Genomic DNA, 21,761 nt, shown 5'->3' with positions numbered 1-21,761 from the left:
TGTTAAGTCATAATTCATGGGATCTTAAGATAATGATGATAGTAATAACTGCATATGTTACTCAACTGTCATGAACCTCAAATATCAAATAACCTTCGAGATGAGAGGTTTCGTGTAAGTAGGATTCTGTAACATTATTGGAGTCGGAAATAACATTTTAATGACTGGTCACTTTCGGTATTACTCACAAGGAAAAACAGGGAACACTTTTGCCCTTTTAACTAAAACTTTTTTTTTTTTTTTTCTTTTTTTCTTTTTTTTTTTTTTTTTGCTTCTCATGTGGTCGTTGCTTGCTATGATTCTTAGATGCAAAAGGTAATGCATTTATTATCTCTCTCTCTCTCTCTCTCTCTCTCTCTCTCTCTCTCTCTCTCTCTCTCTCTCTCTCTTTTACGTGTATCTCTTGACCTACCTTCCTGACTGTCAGTCTGCATCGCTTTAGTTAGTGATGCAGGGATTCTCTCTCTCTCTCTCTCTCTCTCTCTCTCTCTCTCTCTCTCTCTCTCTTGTTATGAATTAGGTTATATCTTTTTTACGTGTATCTCTTGGCCTACCTTCCTGAATATCAGTCTGCGTCGCTTTAATTAGTGATGCAGGGATCTCTCTCTCTCTCTCTCTCTCTCTCTCTCTCTCTCTCTCTCTCTCTCTCTCTCGCTCTCTCTCGCTCGCTCGCTCGCTAGGGAGATATCCGGGTAATGGGCTCGCTTTGTCATTTAGTTCACTGCAAAAAGGAAAAAAAACGATGTCATTAATTAGTAATCGATAATTGCCTCAGCTTGCGATTATATCCAGATATTGTATGTAGCTTCTGCCCCTTCAAACACTTAATCTTCTATGAATACTGATGAACGTTCTCAATTTGTTTGACACACACACACACACACACACACACACACATATATATATATATATATATATATATATATATATATATATATATATATATATATATTTATATATATACACTCATACATACATATATATATATATATATATATATATATATATATATATATATATATATTTATATATATATATATATAATTTGTGTATGTATGTATATATATTATAAAATTTGAAGTTCTATATTTTCTATTCATCAGAATTTAAAGTGTTCTACCCTTTTATTATTGACGATTTTCTTTTGATATTGATACGTGATTTCTTCGGCTTTTGTTTAACGACCGGAAAATTATAGTTTGTGCTCCGGAGTCCATTGTTTCCCGACCGAAAATTCCCTGACCCCCTTTCGTCTATTTTGTTCCTAAACTTGTCAAACATTTTGTATATCCCTTCCACGCTGTTTACAATTATAGACAAATCAGACGCATTTCAATAACGCTTGTTTGTTCGCAATAAAAAGATACCGCAAAAGGATGCGGAGAATGTTGCCATGGTGAGGTGGACCTCAATCTGCCATGTGGAAGATTGCCTTCCAAATGTCATCGTCGATCTTGGGTGGTGGCTACAATGTCACATCAGTAGTGATGGTCATCGGCGTTGTTGTGACATTAGGGCAATGTCACCGATGATAAGAAAATATTTCCAAATGATATACATACGATATATATATATATATATATATATATATATATATATATATATATATATATATATATATATATATATATATATATATATATAAATGTATATATATATATATATGTATATATATATATATATATAATATTATGTATTTGTGTGTATGTGTAGCCAAGCATTTGCTCTTTGTTTAAAGAGATGTAGTAGGTATGAAATTTACTTTTTATTTATAATTTTCCTCAGACTCGTGGTTTCGAAACGAGTTTGAGGTGCTCAATGGCTCCACGGGCCCCTGCTCCGGGGTAGATAGTACAAATTATTATTCCATATCGAGAAGAATTTGGAAAACCATTCATTAAACGATGACATCAATAGTCTCAGTGGTTAGTTTTCTAATTTTTAGTTAGATGAGTTTATGGTCAAACATTTCGGTCACTGGTGCAATGATTCAGGGTTATGGTAGCTTAAGAGAAACGTCCCATCCTACGTTCTGCTAGACTCGAGTTCGAGACCCGCTCGAGCTGGATAGTTTCTTATAGTGTCTGCAACCTTCATCATACTTGTTAGTAAAGGATGGAAGGATTAGGGTAGCCTATGGATATACCTGCTAAGTCATTAGCAGCTATTGCCTGGCCCTCCCTGGTCCTAGCTTGGATGGAAAGGGGCTTGGCTGCTGGTCATATATATATATATATATATATATATATATATATATATATATATATATATATATATATATATATATATATATATATATATATTCAAATAAGCCATATATTTTTGATACATTAATGTCTGGATTCTCTTAACGACCTCGGGATCAAAGCCCCAGGCGAAATCACACAAAGACAACAGCTTGTGACCGGCCGGGAGTCGAACTCTGGTCCGGCAAACTTGTAGAGACAGTGACTACCACTTGGCCACGAAGAAAGGTAAAAGTCAATGACAATTCTGCTGTACTTATACCTGTCGAATTCAGGTGTTTTGTACTTAGAATTGATATTAACCCATCTTCACCATCGTAGCTAATTGGTAGTTTGTTACTTGGCATTCGATTAATGATAGAATTGTCATTGACTTTTATCTTTCTTCGTAGCCAAGTGGTAGTCACTGTCTCTACAAGTTTGCCGGACCAGGGTTCGACTCCCGGCCGGTCACAAGCTGTTGTCTTTGTGCGATTTCGCCTGGGGCTCTGATCCCAAGGTCGTTAAGAGAATCCAGACATTAACGTATAAAAAATATATGGCTTGTTTGAATATGAAAAGCACGTCTAAATGTGCAAAAAAAAAATTTCATATATATATATATATACTTTATATATATATATATATATATATATATATATATATATATATATATATATATGTGTGTGTATATGTGTATATATATATATATATATATATATATATATATATATATATATAATGTGTGTGTGTATATATATATATATATATATATATATATATATATATATATATATATATATATACTGTATATATATATATATATATATATATATATATATATATATATATATATATATATATATATATATATATATATATATATATATATATATGATCAGTCTCTAGGTCTTACTTCTGCTAGTTATAGCATTGCCACTGTCCCTTGCCTCTGCCATTCATGAGCTACCATTAAGCCTTTAAAGAGGGCATACAAATTACGAAGATACAAGCCTCTTTCAGCCCTCCTGACGCCACAGGATAATATTTTCGTCTTCCAACTAGAGCAGTGATGTAATCCCTGATGCGGCACATGAAAAAAAAATATATATATATATATAATGTATTCGAGTAGCAGTATTGAGTCTCCCTCGACCTTCTGAGTCACAGCAGTAACCAATGTGTAACTTTTCAGCGACTACCTTTGGTCAGTAGCTGATCATCAGATTTAAACCCTCCTATCCATTGCATCATTCTTTTCTTCTATTGTCATCAAGTACAATAAAACTATTGCATATCTTGCGCATAAACTGTGATCGTCCAACTGTAAAAGCTCTTCTTCTGCAGAACTCATTGCAAAACCAGGCTATTACGGGGTACTCATGTATTTCTATATGCATGTGTGGTAGTCTGAAAACTGACAAAAAACTCAAATAAACTTTCTTGATTCTTTGTGTGTGTTACTTAAAAATGGCGGTTCATATTTATAGAAGTTACTTCGATTAAGTAGGTCTGTAGATATTTCACAGTGACTAGTGAGGAGTAGTATGTTTAGCATTGAAAGGACGATGCTGGTCAATTATTTCATAGATTAATTTGAAGCTATGGAGTAATTATGATTGGGAAAGAATGCTATGTTCCTTTGATATGCTTTTATAGGATTTTACATTAGCGTGACCTGGCATTAATTGATAACAACATCAGTGGTAAAATTCAAAGTGATTGTTCCTTCTAAATGAAACGAAAGGTTTTCACACACACACACACACCCAGATAGCCTGGAGATTATCTCTGGGCAGGTTTGTCCTTTGATCTGGAGTCGCTGCAGAGATTCCGGGCGAAATAAGCCTCACCCCCTTTTGACGTTAGACCCAATCACGTTGTCTCCCACTTTAAAAGTGGTCACTATACATCCTCTTACAAATTTTAAACTATAGTAACTTACAATCACTTTATTGGGATGTGTTGGAGATCGCTGCTAACGCAGGAGATAACATGATTGGCTATGACGTCATCAAGGGATGGAACTTATTTCGCCCAGAATCTCTGCGACGACTATATCAGCAAAAATGTACATCTGTTAAAATATTGGTGGCCTTTCTATATGCTGTGAAACCCGTCATCACATCTATGTATGTATAAGGCAATGGAAAGAGGGCAAGGCTCAGTAGCCTATATTACCGTCTCCAAAGTGACACATGTAGATAACACCATTTCATTTATTCTTAGAAAAAAAATTACATAAAATTTCGTTTTCTCACCAGATACACATAATATCTCCAATAAAGCTAAACTTTTTAAAATTTCCTAACATTATCTTTTTTAATATTTTGTTTAAAAAAATCCATGCATAGGCTAATTTCTTAATACGGGTGATGAAACAAAAATAAATGATTTGGTATGTATTAAGCAAAATTCTTTTATGCAATAGTCTAATGGAAAATGGTCTCATGGTGACGAAACCGGCATATCTATCTATCTATCTATCTTTATATATATATATATATATATATATATATATATATATATATATATATATATATATATATGTATATATATATATATACACACACACACACACACACATATATATATATATATATATATATATATATATATATATATATATATATATATATATATATATAAAAGAGGAAATCAACACAATATCGTTCTCAAAAAGAAGTAAATTTTTACCTCATAATGGGATCGAAACCTAGGTCGCTACCAGTCATACCAAATTCCAATCGATGTTGTAATTGTATTGTAATCAATTGGATATTTTTTTCATCAATTGTTCTAAGATCCCGAAGTTTAATATAACAGTTTTTTGGCAACGGTATATTAGAATTAGATGATATTTTGCAATCACATTGACGTAGTGAAGGACTCGCATTACACATTAAACTGAATAATGTAGTAATGGTAATTCTTTTTATTTTATTATTATTACGAATAAACCAAGCAAACGGGTTTATCGTTAAATAATAAGTCTAAAAGCGGCTCTATTAGAATGAGAAATTTTTTTATTATTAGAATTAACATTTATTAAAATTATTATTATTAGAATTACTATTATTATTATATTTAGAATTATTATTATTATTATATTCAAAATTATCATTATTATTATTAATATTATTATTATTATTATTATTATTGTTAAAGTTATTATTAGTATTATTATCATATTAATATTATTATTATTATTATCATCATCATCATTACTAGTATTATTAAAATTATTATTATTATTATTATTATTATTATTATTATTATCATTATTATTATTATTATTATTATTATTATTATTATTATTATTATTATTAAGATTATTGACATTATTCAAACTTTTGAGCATTGGAATTTGCAAGCACAAAATACCAGCTTCAAAGTCACCGTTACAGGACGTAATGTGGCATTCCGATAAAAATGAATTTTATGAATAAGGTCACGACGAGGGCTGGGGAGGGGTAATTGGGTTCGTGGGGGGGGTGTTAAAACTAAATTGTAATGATTTTGCTTGGAGGTGGTCAGTCCAATCGATATTGGGGAAAGTGTTTCTTAACAATGGATAGATGTGACTTTGAGTGTTTTGTTTACAGGTTTAAGTGGTATAAAAGAGTAGGTGTTTTTCGTGCTGAATGTTTCATTATATAGATTTTATTTGGTTTAAAGATAACGTTGAACAATACAAGTGGCAAAAATTTTTACGTTTTGAAAAGTTATACAATTTTAGTTGATAAAACTATCTTGTTTGCTTAAAAAACACGCACAAAAAATTAAAAGAAATCTTTTTATTATCAAAGAAATCATGTTATCAGCCTCATCTGACACCTACTCTCCCTTGACATTATCCGTCCCTTAGTCATTTTCTTTAATTGATGACAAAATAGCTTTATAGATGTCAAAAGAAAATATGAGAAACAGAGGAAGAATGCCAATGTCTTGTCTTTATTTCTTCTGTGTATAAGTTTCATCTCTCACCACATCGAAAGATTTTATTTTTCGTTCCCCCGAGGTATTTGTTTGAAATCTTTCTACATATTAAGATTCTTTCACCACGGGGGAAAAAAATCTGTAAAAGCTTTCTATCATAACCAGCCATTGATTCTCTCTCTCTCTCTCTCTCTCTCTCTCTCTCTCTCTCTCTCTCTCTCTCTCTCTCTCTCTCTCCGCAGGTAAGATGTCAGGATGCCTAAAAACTTTAAATCAATCAATCAATCTCCGCAGGTATGTTCTCAAGGAACTGGAATCTTTAAGAACAAATTCCTCAACAGCGAGAGTATGAATGCAAGTCCTTCAATGACTCGCCCCCAACCCCTACCCCTTAGGTACTCACAAGAAGCCCATAACAGTCGTAACTCATAGAACTAGACTGCCTTGAGGGGGGGGGGGGTCGGACTGCTAGAATGGTGATTGGGTGAGTGACTGACTGCTGGAACCTCATAGGTAGAAGGGAGAGGGTGAGAGCGTTTCTGGTGATATTATGATCAAGGCCGTCCAATGAAAGGAAGTTTTTGCTTGTAAAAGGTTGCTGTGCTTTGGAGGATTTCATCACAACTCGAAAATATGTGCACAATGTGCTCGACGATGCAGCTTCTCAGTCACTGACACTTTGTGTTCAGCAGACAGCGAACGTTACGGAAAAGAAACTGCTTCGTTGGTATACGCTACAAATCGTGGCTGCTTGCAAGGTTGAGCACTTTTCTTACGGGCTGCCACAGCTAGAGAGAGCCCTTGTCACACATAAGGATTGTGGGACAATCATAAACGAACGAGTGTTTCGACCATCATGGCACAAAGGCTTCGTTTCTCCTTCAAAAAAAAAACCTATACATTTTGAGACATATGGTAGGCATGCGGGGAAAATCAGATTGACACGGCATTTCATTTTTTTTCTTACTTGAATTTTGAAAATTAATATCTATTGTATACAATAGGTATTTGTTATGCGTTAATAAAGTTAAGAATCTTGACATTAACGAAACACTCTTGTAAATAGTACTATAATTAGGTAAAATGTTCAAACAGTCATACGAAATATATCAAACCACCTTTAAAATAAACATATACAAAATCAAATTAAATTTTTTTGTGAAAATCATTAGCAAAAATGCAGAAAATACGGATAAAACAAAGGGATAAGGATAGAAATTAATACATACCATTATGAGGAAATCACTCCATTTGAAGTGTTATAAATTCAATTTCTCCTCGTTTCTTCCTTCGGGAAAATACCCCAAACCATTTCCCCCTGAATCATTCACGGCCATTCGCTTTCTACCGCACCTGGCCTGGATACTTGCTTGCAAGGGATTCGTCATTATAGCAGTTACTCTCATGAAGCACCTCGACCTACCTCTTCCTCATTTCCCCCTCCCCCTTCCTCCTCCTCCCTTCTTCCCCCTCCCCCTTCCCCCTCCCCCTTCCTCCTTCTCCTCCCTTCTTCCCCTCCCCCTTCCTCCTCCTCCCTTCTTCCCCTCCCCCTTCCTCCTCCTCCCTTCTTCCCCCCCTTCCTCCTTCTTCTCCCTCTACCCCTTCCTCCTTCCCCTCCCTCTATTCCTCCTTCCCCTCCCTTCTTCCCCTCCCCTTCCTCCTCCTCCTCCCTTCTTCCCCTCCCTCTACCCCTTACTCCTTCCCTCCCTTCTTCCCCTTCCCTTTCCTCCTCCTCCCTTCTTCCCCTCGCCCTTCCTCCTTCTCCTCCCTCTTCCCCTCCCCCTTCCTCCTCCTCCCTTCTTCCCCCTCTTCCCCTCCCACTTCCTCCTCCTCCCTTCTTCCCCTCCCCCTTCCTCCTCCTCCCTTCTTCCGCCCCTTCCTCCTTCCCCTCCCTCTACCCCTTCCTCCTTCCCCTCCCTTCTTCCCTTCCTCCCCCTCCTCCCTTCTTCCCCTCCCTCTACCCCTTACTCCTTCCCTCCCTTCTTCCCCTCCCTCTACCCCTTACTCCTTCCCTCCCTTCTTCCCCTCCCCCTTCCTCCTCCTCCTCTTCCTCCTCCTCCTCCCTTCTTCCCCTCGCCCTTCCTCCTTCTCCTCCCTCTTTCCCTCCCCCTTCCTCCATCCCAGCCTCAATTATTATGACTCTTCAGTGTGAGATACTACCGCTTGAGAGTTATTGGATCCTTTGACGGACCAGACAGTACTACATTGGATTCCTCTCTCTGGTTACGGCGCATTTCACCTTTGCCGACATATACACAGAATGGTCTGGCCTATTCTTTATACATTCTCCTCTTTCTTCATACATTTGACAACACTTGAATTACCAAACAATTCTTCTTCTCTAAAGAGGTTAACTACTGCACTGTAATCGTTCAGTGGTCACTTTTCTCTTGTTAAGGGTAGAAGAGACCATTGTTCTCTAGTCTTGGGTAGTGTCATAGCCTCTGTACACTGGTCTTCCACTGTCTTGATTTAGATATCTCTTGCTTGAAGACACACTCGTTCACACTATTCTATCTTGTTTCTTTTCCTGTTGTTATTTTGAAGTTTTTATCATCTTGTTATTTTCAAGTCTTTATAATTTATATATGAAAGATGTATTTTAATGTTGTTATTGTTCTTAAACTTCTCTTTTATTTTTTCCTTATTTTCTTTCCTCACTGGGCTATTTTCCCTGTTGGAGCCCTTGGGCTTATAGCATCCTGCTTTTCCAACTACGATTATAGCTTCAAAAGTAATAATAATAATGGGCTAATAGTAAATCTTAGGCTCATTATACGGTCTAATTTGGTTTTATTTGTATGTTTCTCTTATTTTGACTTCTTTTGTTATTGATGTTTTCATCATGATTACTGCCTTGTGTTCTTTATTTAGGATAGGCCTTAGTGGATAAAGTTTGTGACTCATGAGTCTTGGATTAGAAATTCTAATTCGAACCATGGTAACTTGAAAAAGTTTTCACTAGTCATTACCTGGCCCTCCTTGGTCCGAACTTGGATGGCAAAGGCCCTGACGGTATGTCTATTTGGTTGGTCCCTTTCCTCTGCTGCTCACGAGCCACCTTTAATCTTTTCGTTTGAGATTTATTCTGGATTAATAGTGTACTCTATTAATCCAGGATTTACTAAAATGCCTGATATATTATGGTGAGCCTGATCCTCAGTGCTGAGGTGTGGGGACCCGGATGTCGTATTCATGTCAAGATTACTTTCCTGGGTAGCATTTGAACTTTTGTTTTGGGAAATTACTCTTGCTCAATGCTTAGGGGAGATGGAACTTGTCTATTTTTTATCATATGTTAAGTTACTGGAGAGAGAGAGAGAGAGAGAGAGAGAGAGAGAGAAGCCCTGTTCTTCCTCTCAATATACACGTATATATATATATATATTTATATATAAATATATATATATATATATATATATAACATATATATATATATATATATAACATATATATATATATATATATATACTGTATATATATGAATACACAGTATATATATGCAGATATGGTTTCGGGTAACAATCATCGATTCAGAAGCTGTTATCATAAATGAATTTCCAGTGGATATACATTCCCAAAGGTAGAATTCGATGTTAAATGCCATTGTGGTTGATATATATGTATGTATATATATATATATATATATATTATATATATATATATTATATATATATATATATATATATATTATATATATATATATATATATATATAATTTATAGTGAATTGAGAGCAAGTGAGGTTCGTTGCTTAAAGACTTATCTTCTTTTATTGTGGTTTCAAAATAAGTAATTTAATATGATGTTGCAAGTCTTCCCCCCCCCCCTTTCTTGTCCGCACAGGACCTGGTAATCCTTAACAGATTGGTGCCAATCAGTGATATACCAAATGAGAGGTTGAGAGCTACGCGCCTAGGCCAAGTTATTAGCATTTAAGAATGAAGACTTGAAGACTACAAACTCCATTCATATTTCCTCAACAGGCTATCTTCTACCATTATGAATACTGACGATACTGTAATCAGTTTGGAAAATTTTCTGGATAAAACTGGATAAAATAAATACCAGAAATCTTTACTCGTGTGTATATATAAAATATATATATACCTATATATATGTATATATATATATATATATATATGTATGTGTGTGTGTTATATATGTATATATATGTATATGATATATATATGTATATACACACACATATACTGTATATATATATATATATATAATATATATGTGTATATATATATAATATATATGTGTATATATATACATATATATATAAAGAGAGAGAGAGAGAGAGAGAGAGAGAGAGAGAGAGAGATATTCTTTTTCCTATAATATTTTCCCTTGAGTTACGAGGGCCCAGTTAGATACTTTCAAGGGGAGGGCCCAGGAGGGAATCCCCTCGCCCCCCCCCCCCCCGCCCCACCCCCGGGCCATTCCGACACTGATTTTATTTACACTTCTATATTGCTTATGAAAGTACATGTATTCATTATTTTTTGTTAGCAAATATATGTTCATTAAAGCCCTTTGTAGCATTCATTGTTTCCTATTTACCAACCTCGCCGTGAATTGGAAATTCAAACCAGTTCCGAATCATAAATATAAATATCTCGAAGAGTTTCACTTCAGGCCAGATGTCTCGTTCTCTTCCCTTTATTTTACCTGCGATTTCTTATCGTTCTTCGCGCACGCACACATTCTTGCACGGCACAACTTTCGCCTCTGTCTGAATTTGTTTTCTTGTAATATCTTCGACGTTGGTGTAAACAATTTTTTAAACTTCTGAGATTTTTAAACAGCAAGTCTCTTAGCATTCGTATTTCCTTATCTCGGCAGGGTAGATTTAAAGCGTTAGAATTGTTTCTGTTTACCATTCTGAGAGATTGGAGATTATTTTCTTGCTTGTAAAAAAGAGAGAGAGAGAGAGAGAGAGAGAGAGAGGAGAGAGAGAGAGAGAACTAAATTAGTGATAAGAGTAAAAAACTATGGGACAATACAGTAGACCCTAATATAATTATTACGATAATTTATGACTTATTTCCTTAGAAAAATGTGGGTCCAATGACGAATTTTCTTGAAAGCAGTAATACTGTAGCAGCATTAAAGAGTAAGAAAAGACACGTTCGCATAAAGAACGATTGTTATTGTTACACTTTCTACACAAAACGATAATTTTCCTTGTAACTTCTCCATCAGTCTTCTACTCTTCTCATATTCTTAACAAAACCCCGAACTATTGGCGTTAAATGAGGTCCATGAATAATGTGGACAGATGCACAAGAGATTGTTTATTTAACTTAAAGACGATGTTACATAGATTAGTAGGTATTCGCCAGAGGAATTTAGAATAAAACGTAAAAGTGAAACTCATTGTAAGACCATTTACTGCTAACGATCTCTGCTATCTCTCAGAGAAATGAAGTACTCTAAGAAACTTTCCACTGAGCTGATGATAGAAAACCATTGCTCGGTTTTGTTGAGAGGTGGGTTCTCCAGCTAATGATGAATAGGATTTGATAGATTACAGACCTCAATTTGAAAGTAAATATTATTCATGAGTTGCTCAACAAGTATCATTTATATATGAATCTTATAGAAATAAAAGAGCTTCCAAAGACAAACATATTACGTGGTGAAAGAGAAAGGCATACAATTTAGTTCAGTAGAATCAGAACTGGTTTAGCGACTTTTGTCTTCCCCCTAAGTTAAGTGAGGACATAAATATATAATTATTTATGTATATATTATATATATATATATATATATACACGCGGTATTGAGCTCAACAGTATAACGAAGTAAAATTACCTATTTTATTCTTTGTGGATTTTGAGAAAGCATTTGATAGCATTCACGAAGTATGCTAAAAAAGAATCTGAGTAACTGTGGGATACCAGAAAGATTGTAAATATTTTAATAGATATGCATAGTGGAACTTGTTGCAGGGTAATGGTTGATGGTAGTCTTACAGATGCATTTGAAATCAAGACTGGAGTACTACAGGGTGGAATACTGTTCCCTCTACTGTTTATTATGGTGATTCTGTTATGAACAAGGTAATGCAATGAATGAATGAATAATGATATTCATAGGAAAGAGGACCAGAGATTATGTGATCTTAAATACGCAGATGGTATAGTTCTAATTGGCTCTACCATGGCTGAAATGCAGATATATATATATATATATATATATGTGTGTGTGTGTGTGTGTGTGTGTATGTATATATGTATATATATAAATAAATATAAAGGTTAAATTATTCTTCTATTTGGACACGTTATTGTATTGCATTTCATTCATATATATATGTATATATATACATTTAAATATATATATATATATATATATATATGAATTTATATATACATATATATATATATATATATATATTTGTGTACCTAAGCCGTAAATTTAAAGAAATTTTTTTATATATGCACACACAGATTCAACCCTTCCCACCCTCTCCTCCTTTCCTTAATACAACCCAACGGTTTGGCAGCGTGTCATGAAAAATATATATATATATATATATATATATAGTCAGACACTTGCTCTTCATCATACAGTACTATAGGGTAAAACACATACACTATATATATATATATATATATATACTGTATATAGTCAGACACTTGCTCTTTATCATACAGTACTATAGGGTAACACACACACAAACACATACACCATAGTGCCCACAGTGTCCTCCAAACTTCTATTTCACAATACTGAAGTCGACAGATTTGTATATACATATGAACTGTATTATATCCGTATCTCGCATTGTCGTGTAATATGCTAATCTATAACGTCACCCTCTCGAGAGAGCCCGCGAGCGATCCTCTTTCTCCAGCTCGTCAACACCTGGACCAACTTCGCAGACCATCAGCGAATCAGGGTTCAAGTCCTAGTTGGGATGACCGCTTACTGAACAATAATAGGAAGCAGATAATCAAGAGGCTGATATGGCTTCTCTGTTTCTAAAGATTGATAAATGCAGCCAAACAGTTGATCCCTCTCTCTGGTTACGGCTCATTTTTCTTTTGCCTACACACACACTGAATAATTTTTCTAGTTCTTTCCATATTCTCCTATGTCCTCTACCCCTGCCAACGCTGAGATTACGAAACAATTCTTCTTCGCTCAAGGGGTTAACTATTGCACTCTAATTGCTCATAAACTCTAGCTATGGTAAGTTGCTTTTCTAGGAGAAGAACACTCCAAAATCAAACCATTGTTCTCTAGTTTTGGGTAGTGCCATAGCCTCTGTACTATGGTCTTCCGCTTTGGATTAGAGTTTTCTTGCTTGATGGTACACCCTGGCACACTATTCTTATTGTATGCTTATTTCCTTTCCTAGCTGAGCTATTTTCCTAGTTGGATCCCTTAGGTTTATAACATTCTGCTTTTCCAACTAGGGCTGTAGCTTAGGTAATAATAATAATAATAATAATAATAAACGACCATATTATTTTTTTTAATTTCTCTTCTTCGTCCTTCGCAGGGAGTTCAATCGATACCAGCTAAGCCTGGGCGTGAGGAAGAAGGTGCCCCCACACGTCATCGACGGAGATGCCCCTAGAGAAGCCACCTTCGAGGGACTCGAACCAGGAAAGACCTACAATGTCCTCATCAAGACGGTTTCTGGCATCGTGGCTTCCTGGCCCACCTCGGCAAACGTCACCACTCGTAAGTTAGATTTTCTCTCTCTCTCTCTCTCTCTCTCTCTCTCTCTCTCTCTCTCTCTCTCGTCATTTATTTGGCCTCACATTGATTTGTCTTCTTCTACTGTCAAAAAGTATTAAATCAAATGATCGATTTACTTGTCTAAAAGCTTCCAACCTCTTTCGAATTCTGTTTTATTTTTCTTTATAATTTATTTCATAAAATATTCATTTTTATCTGGAACAAAAACAATATCTAATTTTGTTTACTGATAGAGCAAATTCTCTCTCTCTCTCTCTCTCTCTCTCTCTCTCTCTCTCTCTCATACTTTTTACCCCATCAGTGTGATTAAAATCACCTGATGGCTACACAGCCTGCTTTCTCCCTATTGTTTCCAAAAAACACATTGTTCAGAAGATGCTTTTTTTTTTCTTTTTTTTTTTTGACTTATTCTGGCCTTTTTCTCAGACGAGTGGTCATTAATATCTATCTCGCCTGCTACACTTTCGGAACTTCTGTAGGAAAAACCATTATCTTTCCTGGTCTGGCGATTAATGGCACTGAAGTGTTTGCTTTCTAGATTATTTGTAAGGCGGAATTCTTTTTCCCCTGGGAGGATATCTCTTGCATCGGACTACCAAGTTTTTTTGTTTGTTTTTTTACGAGGTTCAGAAAGGCCTAAGTGTTAACAATGCGCCCAAGTCTCCTCTTTTGTTTGACTTTTCTATGATCAGTATTAGTGTAAATTCTCTTACACGAGAGCTCTCCCCATCTCTCAGTTAAACGCGCATACACATATTATATATATATATATATATATATGTATATATATATATATATGTATGTATATGTATATATATGTGTGTGTGTATACTGTATATATGTATATATAGGCGTTTGTATATCTATCTATTATATATATATATATATATATATATATATTTATATAAATATGTATGTATATATGTGTGTATATCTGTCTATTTATATATATATATATATATATATGTATATATATATACATACATACATACATACACACAGCATATATACATATTTATGTATATTTACATATATATATATATATATATATGTATGTATGTATGTGTGTGCGTGTGTGAATCTATCTTTATATCTATATATGCATGTTCGTGTGTATATATGTAAGCGTGGGTATACCTATCTATCTATCAATATATATATATTATATATATATATATATATATATGTATAATGTATATATGTTATATATATATATATATATATTATAAGTAAGTAAAGTGTACAAATGTGTGTGTGCAGGTATGTGTCTTCATCCATTTTCGTTATCAGATAACACAGTGCCCTATTTTCCCGCATCAAAGCCAATCCACCTCCACGTCTTTCGTGTAAATGGAAACTATCAGAAGTAATTTCCACGACACCTGCTGGTCGTTCTCTTCCAGCTCAATTTTTTTTCTATAGAAACATTTTTTCCTGCATATGTATCGTGATAGTCTTAAAATACAACAAACGGAAAGGCCAGTTTTTTTCCTCGTATGTATCGTGGTAGATTTTAAATATAGCAAACGGAAAGGCCAGTTTTTTTCTCGTATGTATTTTGATAGTCTGTAAATACAACAAACGGAAAGGCCAGTTTTAATCTTTTTATTTTGAAGATCCAGAGTGTGCTTAAAGTGTCTTCTGATTTCATCCTATTCAAAATTAATTCTCGTAAAGGTTTGTTACATTTTAATGTGAATATTAATTAGTAGAGGTATAGGTGTAGATCCCCTCTTTCTCCCACCTTTCAATTTATATGATCATTTTAAGAGAGATATCTGTAATGGCACGATTAGTTATAAGATTTAATTATATGGCGCACGAGCACTGAGTCACAACAATTTTCAGAATTAGTTTGGTCGTTTAGGGAATGCAGTACCTTTAAGATAAAGAAAATGCATTGTTATTCATATACCTAATTTATTTAGTTAAAAAAAATGTATAAAAATGAATATTAGGAATATTTGGTTTCTTTAGTTAAGTGGTTTCTATTTATAATTGTGTCAAATGTTTATTTCATTCTGTTAAGTCCCCTTTACATTATATAGTCAATTTCTTTTAATGAGACGCATTTGCACCGACTCGCCGCGGTGCCCTTTTAGCTCGGAAAAGTTTACTGATCGCTGATTGGTTAGAATTATCTTGTCCAACCAATCAGCGATCAGGAAACGTTTCCGAGCTAAAAGGGTACCGCCGCGAGTCTGTGCAAATCTGTCTCGCTAAAAAAAATGACTATGGTTACCCTTTCGTCGGGGGCTTGCTCATTCCAGCGATTTTTTTTTCTTTTTTTTTTAAAAAGTCAATTATAAAAAGCTATGGAAGAGATTCTTCATTCCGAGATACGTAAGAATATGTGACGTTCATTTCATAAATCTTATTTGGGGTAGTGAGTTATATCAAACCCAGACAATGGAAAATTTATAAAGACCTGCATTATTCAACCCTTAATGTGTTTGCATGCAATTAGTTTGGCATTATTATTGTCACCTATGTTGTTTATCCTCCTCGTGGATTTTGTAATGCGGAGAACAGTCAGAGATGGTGGAGAAGGATTGGACTGGATTGATGATAGGAATTTATCAGATCTAGATTATGCTGATGATACTGTCCTTGTTAGCAGAACATCAAAGGACTTTCAATGCTTGCTTACCAGAAGGCATGAAATATCATACGGAGTTGGGCTGAAGATAAATAGAAGAAAAACAGAGATGATATGCAATGGAAGATCAAATTTCATTGGAAGGAGAAAGGATTAATGAGGTAGAATAATTCAAGTATTTAGGAACTATGATCTCCAATACAGGGGCTTTAAAATTAGAGTTTGGTGAAAGATTGAAAAGGGCAAATCAGAAAATCGTCAAGTTGATTAAAATTTGGAAATCAGATTGCATTAAATTACCTATAAAAATCAGACTCTGTATCAGTTTCGTGAACATAGTGATGGCATGACAATGAAACAATCTCCAATAGATTTAGTATATTTGAGAACAAAGCCCTCAGAAGGATATTGGGAGTCGAATGGCAGGACAGGATTAGAAATTGAACTGTAAGAGAGATTAAACGGAGTGCCATATGTGGATGAGATTATGATGAGGGGTAGATGGAGATGGTTTGGGCATGCTCTTCGCACTCCCCAAGTGAGATTAGTTCACCAAACGTTCAGCTGGGCTCCACAAGGGACTAGAAGAGTTGGAATACCCAGGCCTACATGGCTGAGGACTATGAAGCGCGAAGTAGGAGATGATGAATGGAGAAGTATTCAATTAAAAGCTCAAGGTAGAGACGACTGGCGAAATCTGACGGAGGCCCTTTGTGTCAATAGCCGTAGGAGGAGATAATGATTATTATTATTATTATTATTATTATTATTATTATTATTATTATTATTATTATTATTATTATTATTATTAGCTAAGCTACAACCCTAGAAAAGCAAGATGCTTTAAGTCCAAGGGCTCCAACTGGGAAAAATTAGCCCAGTGAGGAAAGGAAATAAGGAAATGAGCTACACGAAAAGTATTGAACTTTTAAAAACTACGACTGTTGGTGTATTGTTGCTTACACGGTGTTTGACATTTATAGTAAAACCTTATGGGTGGAATACTTCCTGTTGTGCTATGAAAGAAATGAAACAGTGTTTACTCTATTGCCCTGATGCGTGTTCGGTTGTAGGCAGTGCACAAAGGTTTGGGCGATTTAATAGTTTTGTCTTTAAGGGTTAATTCACATTATCGGTCGTGTCTCGCTCCAGTCTCGGTTCGATCTATAGTCAATTCTTTTTAGTGAGGCCGATTTGCACCGACTCGCAGGGGTGCCCTTTTTACTCGGAAAAGGTTTCTTGATCGCTGATTGGTTGGACAAGATAATTCTAACCAATAAGATAGAAGGAAACTTTTCCTAGCGAAAACGGCACCGCTGTGAGTCGGTGCAAATGCGCCTCATTTAAAAAATATTGAGTAAAGGTACTGGCATAGTCAATACAGATATATTGACTCTGGGTACTCAGGTATTCACACCTACGGCTCGCTCTCGGTCCGATCAGTGTCTTGGCAAAATTATAAATATAAGGAAAAAGCATAATTGTCTAGGAATATTGTTCAGTGATACTAGGGAATGTATTTACGCAGTGAACATTAGCCTTTAATTGTACGTATTGATTTTGTTCTACCATTAAAAATCATGTAACAATATTTGACTGAAGCGAGAGCTGACCGATAGTGTGAATCAGCCCTGAAAGTTCTCTCGCTTGAGAGTAATCTCGGCGACACTATTCTATCTTAATTCTCCTCCTCTGTTTTTTAAGTTTTTATAGAGTATAAATGAAAGAATTATTTTAATGTTACTGTTCTTTAGATAATTTATTTTAATCTTTCCATTACTTCTCTTGTAGTTTATTTATTTCCTTGTTTCCTTTCATCACTGGGCTATGTTTCCCTGTTGGAGCCCTTGGGCTTATAGCATCCTGCTTTACCAACTTGGGCTGTAGCTTAGCTAATAATAATAATAATAATAATAATAATAATAATAATAATAATAATAATAATAATAATAATAATAATAATCGAATTTTGAGTGTCTATTATAGATACCATACGTTGTATTTAAGAAAAAATTAATGAATGAGATCCAAACGTATAATTGACCCTCTTTTATGTACCCAGTTTCATGCAGATGTCCAGATGAATAGAATTGGTTTTGATGGGCTATATTTAACTTAAGAGAAAATGGCGTTAATAGTTGTGGGATAAAGAACGACTTATTGTGTTGACTGTTATGATGTGTGTTGAGATTTGTATGCGTACTCTTTCAGTGCCTTATAGTACCAGATGATAATTTGATTACCTATGTGAATATCATAAGAAATATTTGAGAGAGAGAGAGAGAGAGAGAGAGAGAGAGAGAGAGAGAGAATCTTTTGCATTGCTTTTGTTGAAAGACTACAGAATCCGGAAATAGCCAAAGTCGTTTAGACGTCAATGAAAATTTGGGAACGTGATATATCAAAATGACACAAACCGTGAGAAATTTATCCTACTAATTTAAAAAAGTAGCGATTGATTCCGATGAAGTCAACGTGTGAAGGTCGAGTGTCTATGCACACAGTACCGCACGTGTTTCGTACATTATACCAATGCTTTTCTGTATCTTGCACTCTCCCTCACTGTTAATAGAAAAACCCGTTTAAGCTTTCCATCGCATGTTTTATATTGTTTTAATTTTTGTGACATTGTTACTCTCAACTGATTGTATATAAGATCGTTATTAGTTGAATAAACTTTACTTGCATTCACGTCGCCTCTCGCTTAGAACCTAACAGTGAAGTTGCCACGTGCTCTTTTTATTTTTCTGATGAGTTATGTAGACCAACTTTCTTAAACGTTCGATATCGATAAGACGTACTGTATTATTATTTGTTATTGAGGCTAACTTCTCGTAAAGCCGTACCATAACTCATAAACCGAACTGACTGACTTTAACACTTTCCGTAATCATTGTCACATTTTGGAAAAGGTCATTCCGCAAGTGAGCAGTGAAAGTGGGAAGCGATCAATACTTTGTGGATACGCCTCACTGTTCCAACTGATGATTTATTAATAGATTTGTTTTTTTATAATTCTCTTTTTTTGTCATTTCTTAATGGTGGAAGATTGAGGTTCAAGCTTGATTTTTCCTTTAGTTCATATTGAGATTTAGTTTCATTTATGAATCTTTCTTTATGATAATCATTAGCGGCCAGTACTTTTACCTGAGATTTGGTGAAAATTGGTTGTGTGAAGATGAAGATTGTAACATTCGTTGTGCAATTCAAAGTGTGTGTGTATATATATATATATATATATATTATAATATATATATATATATATATATATTTATAAATATATATATATATATATATATATGTATATTTATACACACACAATATATATATATATATATATGTGTGTGTGTGTGTGTGTGTGTGTGTTAATTTATTTACAGTATTTATTTATATGTAACTTTGTGGCCAAGTGGTAGGATTCGTAACCTTAGTTTCGACTTGGACCGCGTTCGAATCCTTGCCCGACCAGAAGCTTTTATTATAAAGTTAATTCCCCCTTATGTCTCTGATCCTGAGGCAGAGCGAATTCGATATTAGGAGGCATTTATCACTTATATGAAGAAATTATTTATACATATATTTATGTATATACACATATATATATATATATATATATACTGTATATATATATATATATATTTAAACATATATAAATATATATATATATATATATATGTATATATATATATATATATATATATTTAAACATATATAAATATATATGTATATGTATATATATACAGTATATATATATATATATATATAAATATATATATATATACACACACACACACACACACACACACACATATATATATATATATATATCATTTGGGCGAGATACGTCAGAGGTAAACCGATAGCACCTGCATTTCTCTGAAGCAGGTACTAAAGAACGCACCCACCAATTTCCAGACGGTCTGGAAAAAGAAATAACCAACAAGTACCCTTGATCTTTTCCTCACTCTCAGCTCTGTCAATTACGTTTCCTTCTCGTCAATGACTTCCTTTACTGTCCATCACAACATAGTAACCTCACTCAATCACACTCCAGTTCCTGGTTGATATCTGTCTTTGTTACCTTTTCACTGAAGTTTGTTGTAAATTCAGTTTCTGTGGTTTGGAGATATTACCTCATATACCATTTTATCTTCAACTAAGCCAGATAGGCTCAAGGCATTTTATATTAAGTTCTATGGTGTTTTTTTTCATTGCATACCGATATGGTGTTGCAACTTCCAGGGGTTTTTTTTTCGTATACATTCTTAATTTATGATGTGATATACGATTAGGCTTACTTAAAATTAGAGAATATGTAAAATTTTTACTCCACTTTCTCAGTACTTTAGTCACCGAATTTAGTCTTATTTCAAAGCTGTTTAGATTTTTTTTTTTTTTTTGTATTCAGGAAGTATATGTTCTTACCACTGCCTATCCAAAGGCATAAGGCATATGCTATTACCACTGCATACTGAAAAATGCATGAAGCTTAAAGCGTATGCTTTTTCCACTGCCTATCCAAAGGCATAAGGCATATGCTGTTAACAGTCCAGTCAAAAACGTGAGGCATATGCTGTTACTACTGCATAATAAAAAATGCATGAAGTTTAAAGCATATGCTTTTTCCACAGCCTATCCAAAGCATGAAGCATATGACTTTTTCACTGCATATCCAAAAGCATGAGGCATATGATGTTACCACTGCATACTAAACAAATGCGTGAAACTTAAAGCATATGGATTTTTCCACTGCCTATCCAAAGCATGAAGCATATGGCCTTTTCACTGATTATTAAAAAGCATGAAACATTTGATGTTACAACTGCATAATCATATGCATTAAGCATGTGGTTTTTCTACTGCCTACCAAAAGGCATGAAGTGTATGCTGTTACCACTGCCCTCCTAAAAGCATGGGGCATATGCTGTTTCCAGTACCTATCCAAAGGCATGAAGCATACTGTTACCATTGCGTGCTCAAAAGAATGTGGCATATGCTGTTACTACTGTCTACCTAAAGGCACGAGGCTAAAGCTGGTACCATTCCATGACATGACTTTACCTCTTTTTATAACCATGTTTTATATTTCTTTGAGCTCCAGGTGGCAACCCCACCTATGGTAGTGGATTTTATAATGGTTAAGGAAAAGTTTTATTGTCTGCTTTGAACAGTTTCATGGTTTATATATATATATATATATATATATATACAATGTACTGTATACATATACTTATAAAATTTCTGGCTTTCAGGGAAACTCTCTCCCTCTCCTTGGTA

General features: G+C 34.5%; 1 protein-coding gene across 2 annotated transcripts in view; it reads left to right on the top strand.

Annotated features, from left to right (window-relative positions):
* The window catches only part of LOC137624318 (tyrosine-protein phosphatase 10D-like), a 335,629-nt gene that overhangs the window by 156,120 nt on the left and 157,748 nt on the right, over positions 1–21,761 (top strand). For both annotated transcript variants that reach the window (XR_011040718.1, XM_068354980.1), the window contains exon 7: positions 13,683–13,867. Coding sequence is in view for 1 of the 2 variants with exons in the window: in XM_068354980.1 (XP_068211081.1) it covers positions 13,683–13,867 (185 nt within the window). In the remaining variant the exon portion in view is untranslated. The remainder of the gene's footprint in view (positions 1–13,682; positions 13,868–21,761) is intronic.

The sequence above is a fragment of the Palaemon carinicauda genome, chromosome 31 (genome assembly GCF_036898095.1).
Source record: "Palaemon carinicauda isolate YSFRI2023 chromosome 31, ASM3689809v2, whole genome shotgun sequence".
Taxonomy (NCBI): domain Eukaryota; kingdom Metazoa; phylum Arthropoda; class Malacostraca; order Decapoda; family Palaemonidae; genus Palaemon; species Palaemon carinicauda.
The sequence above is the reverse complement of the archived record's forward strand: the minus strand, read 5'-3'. Positions and strand labels throughout refer to the sequence as shown.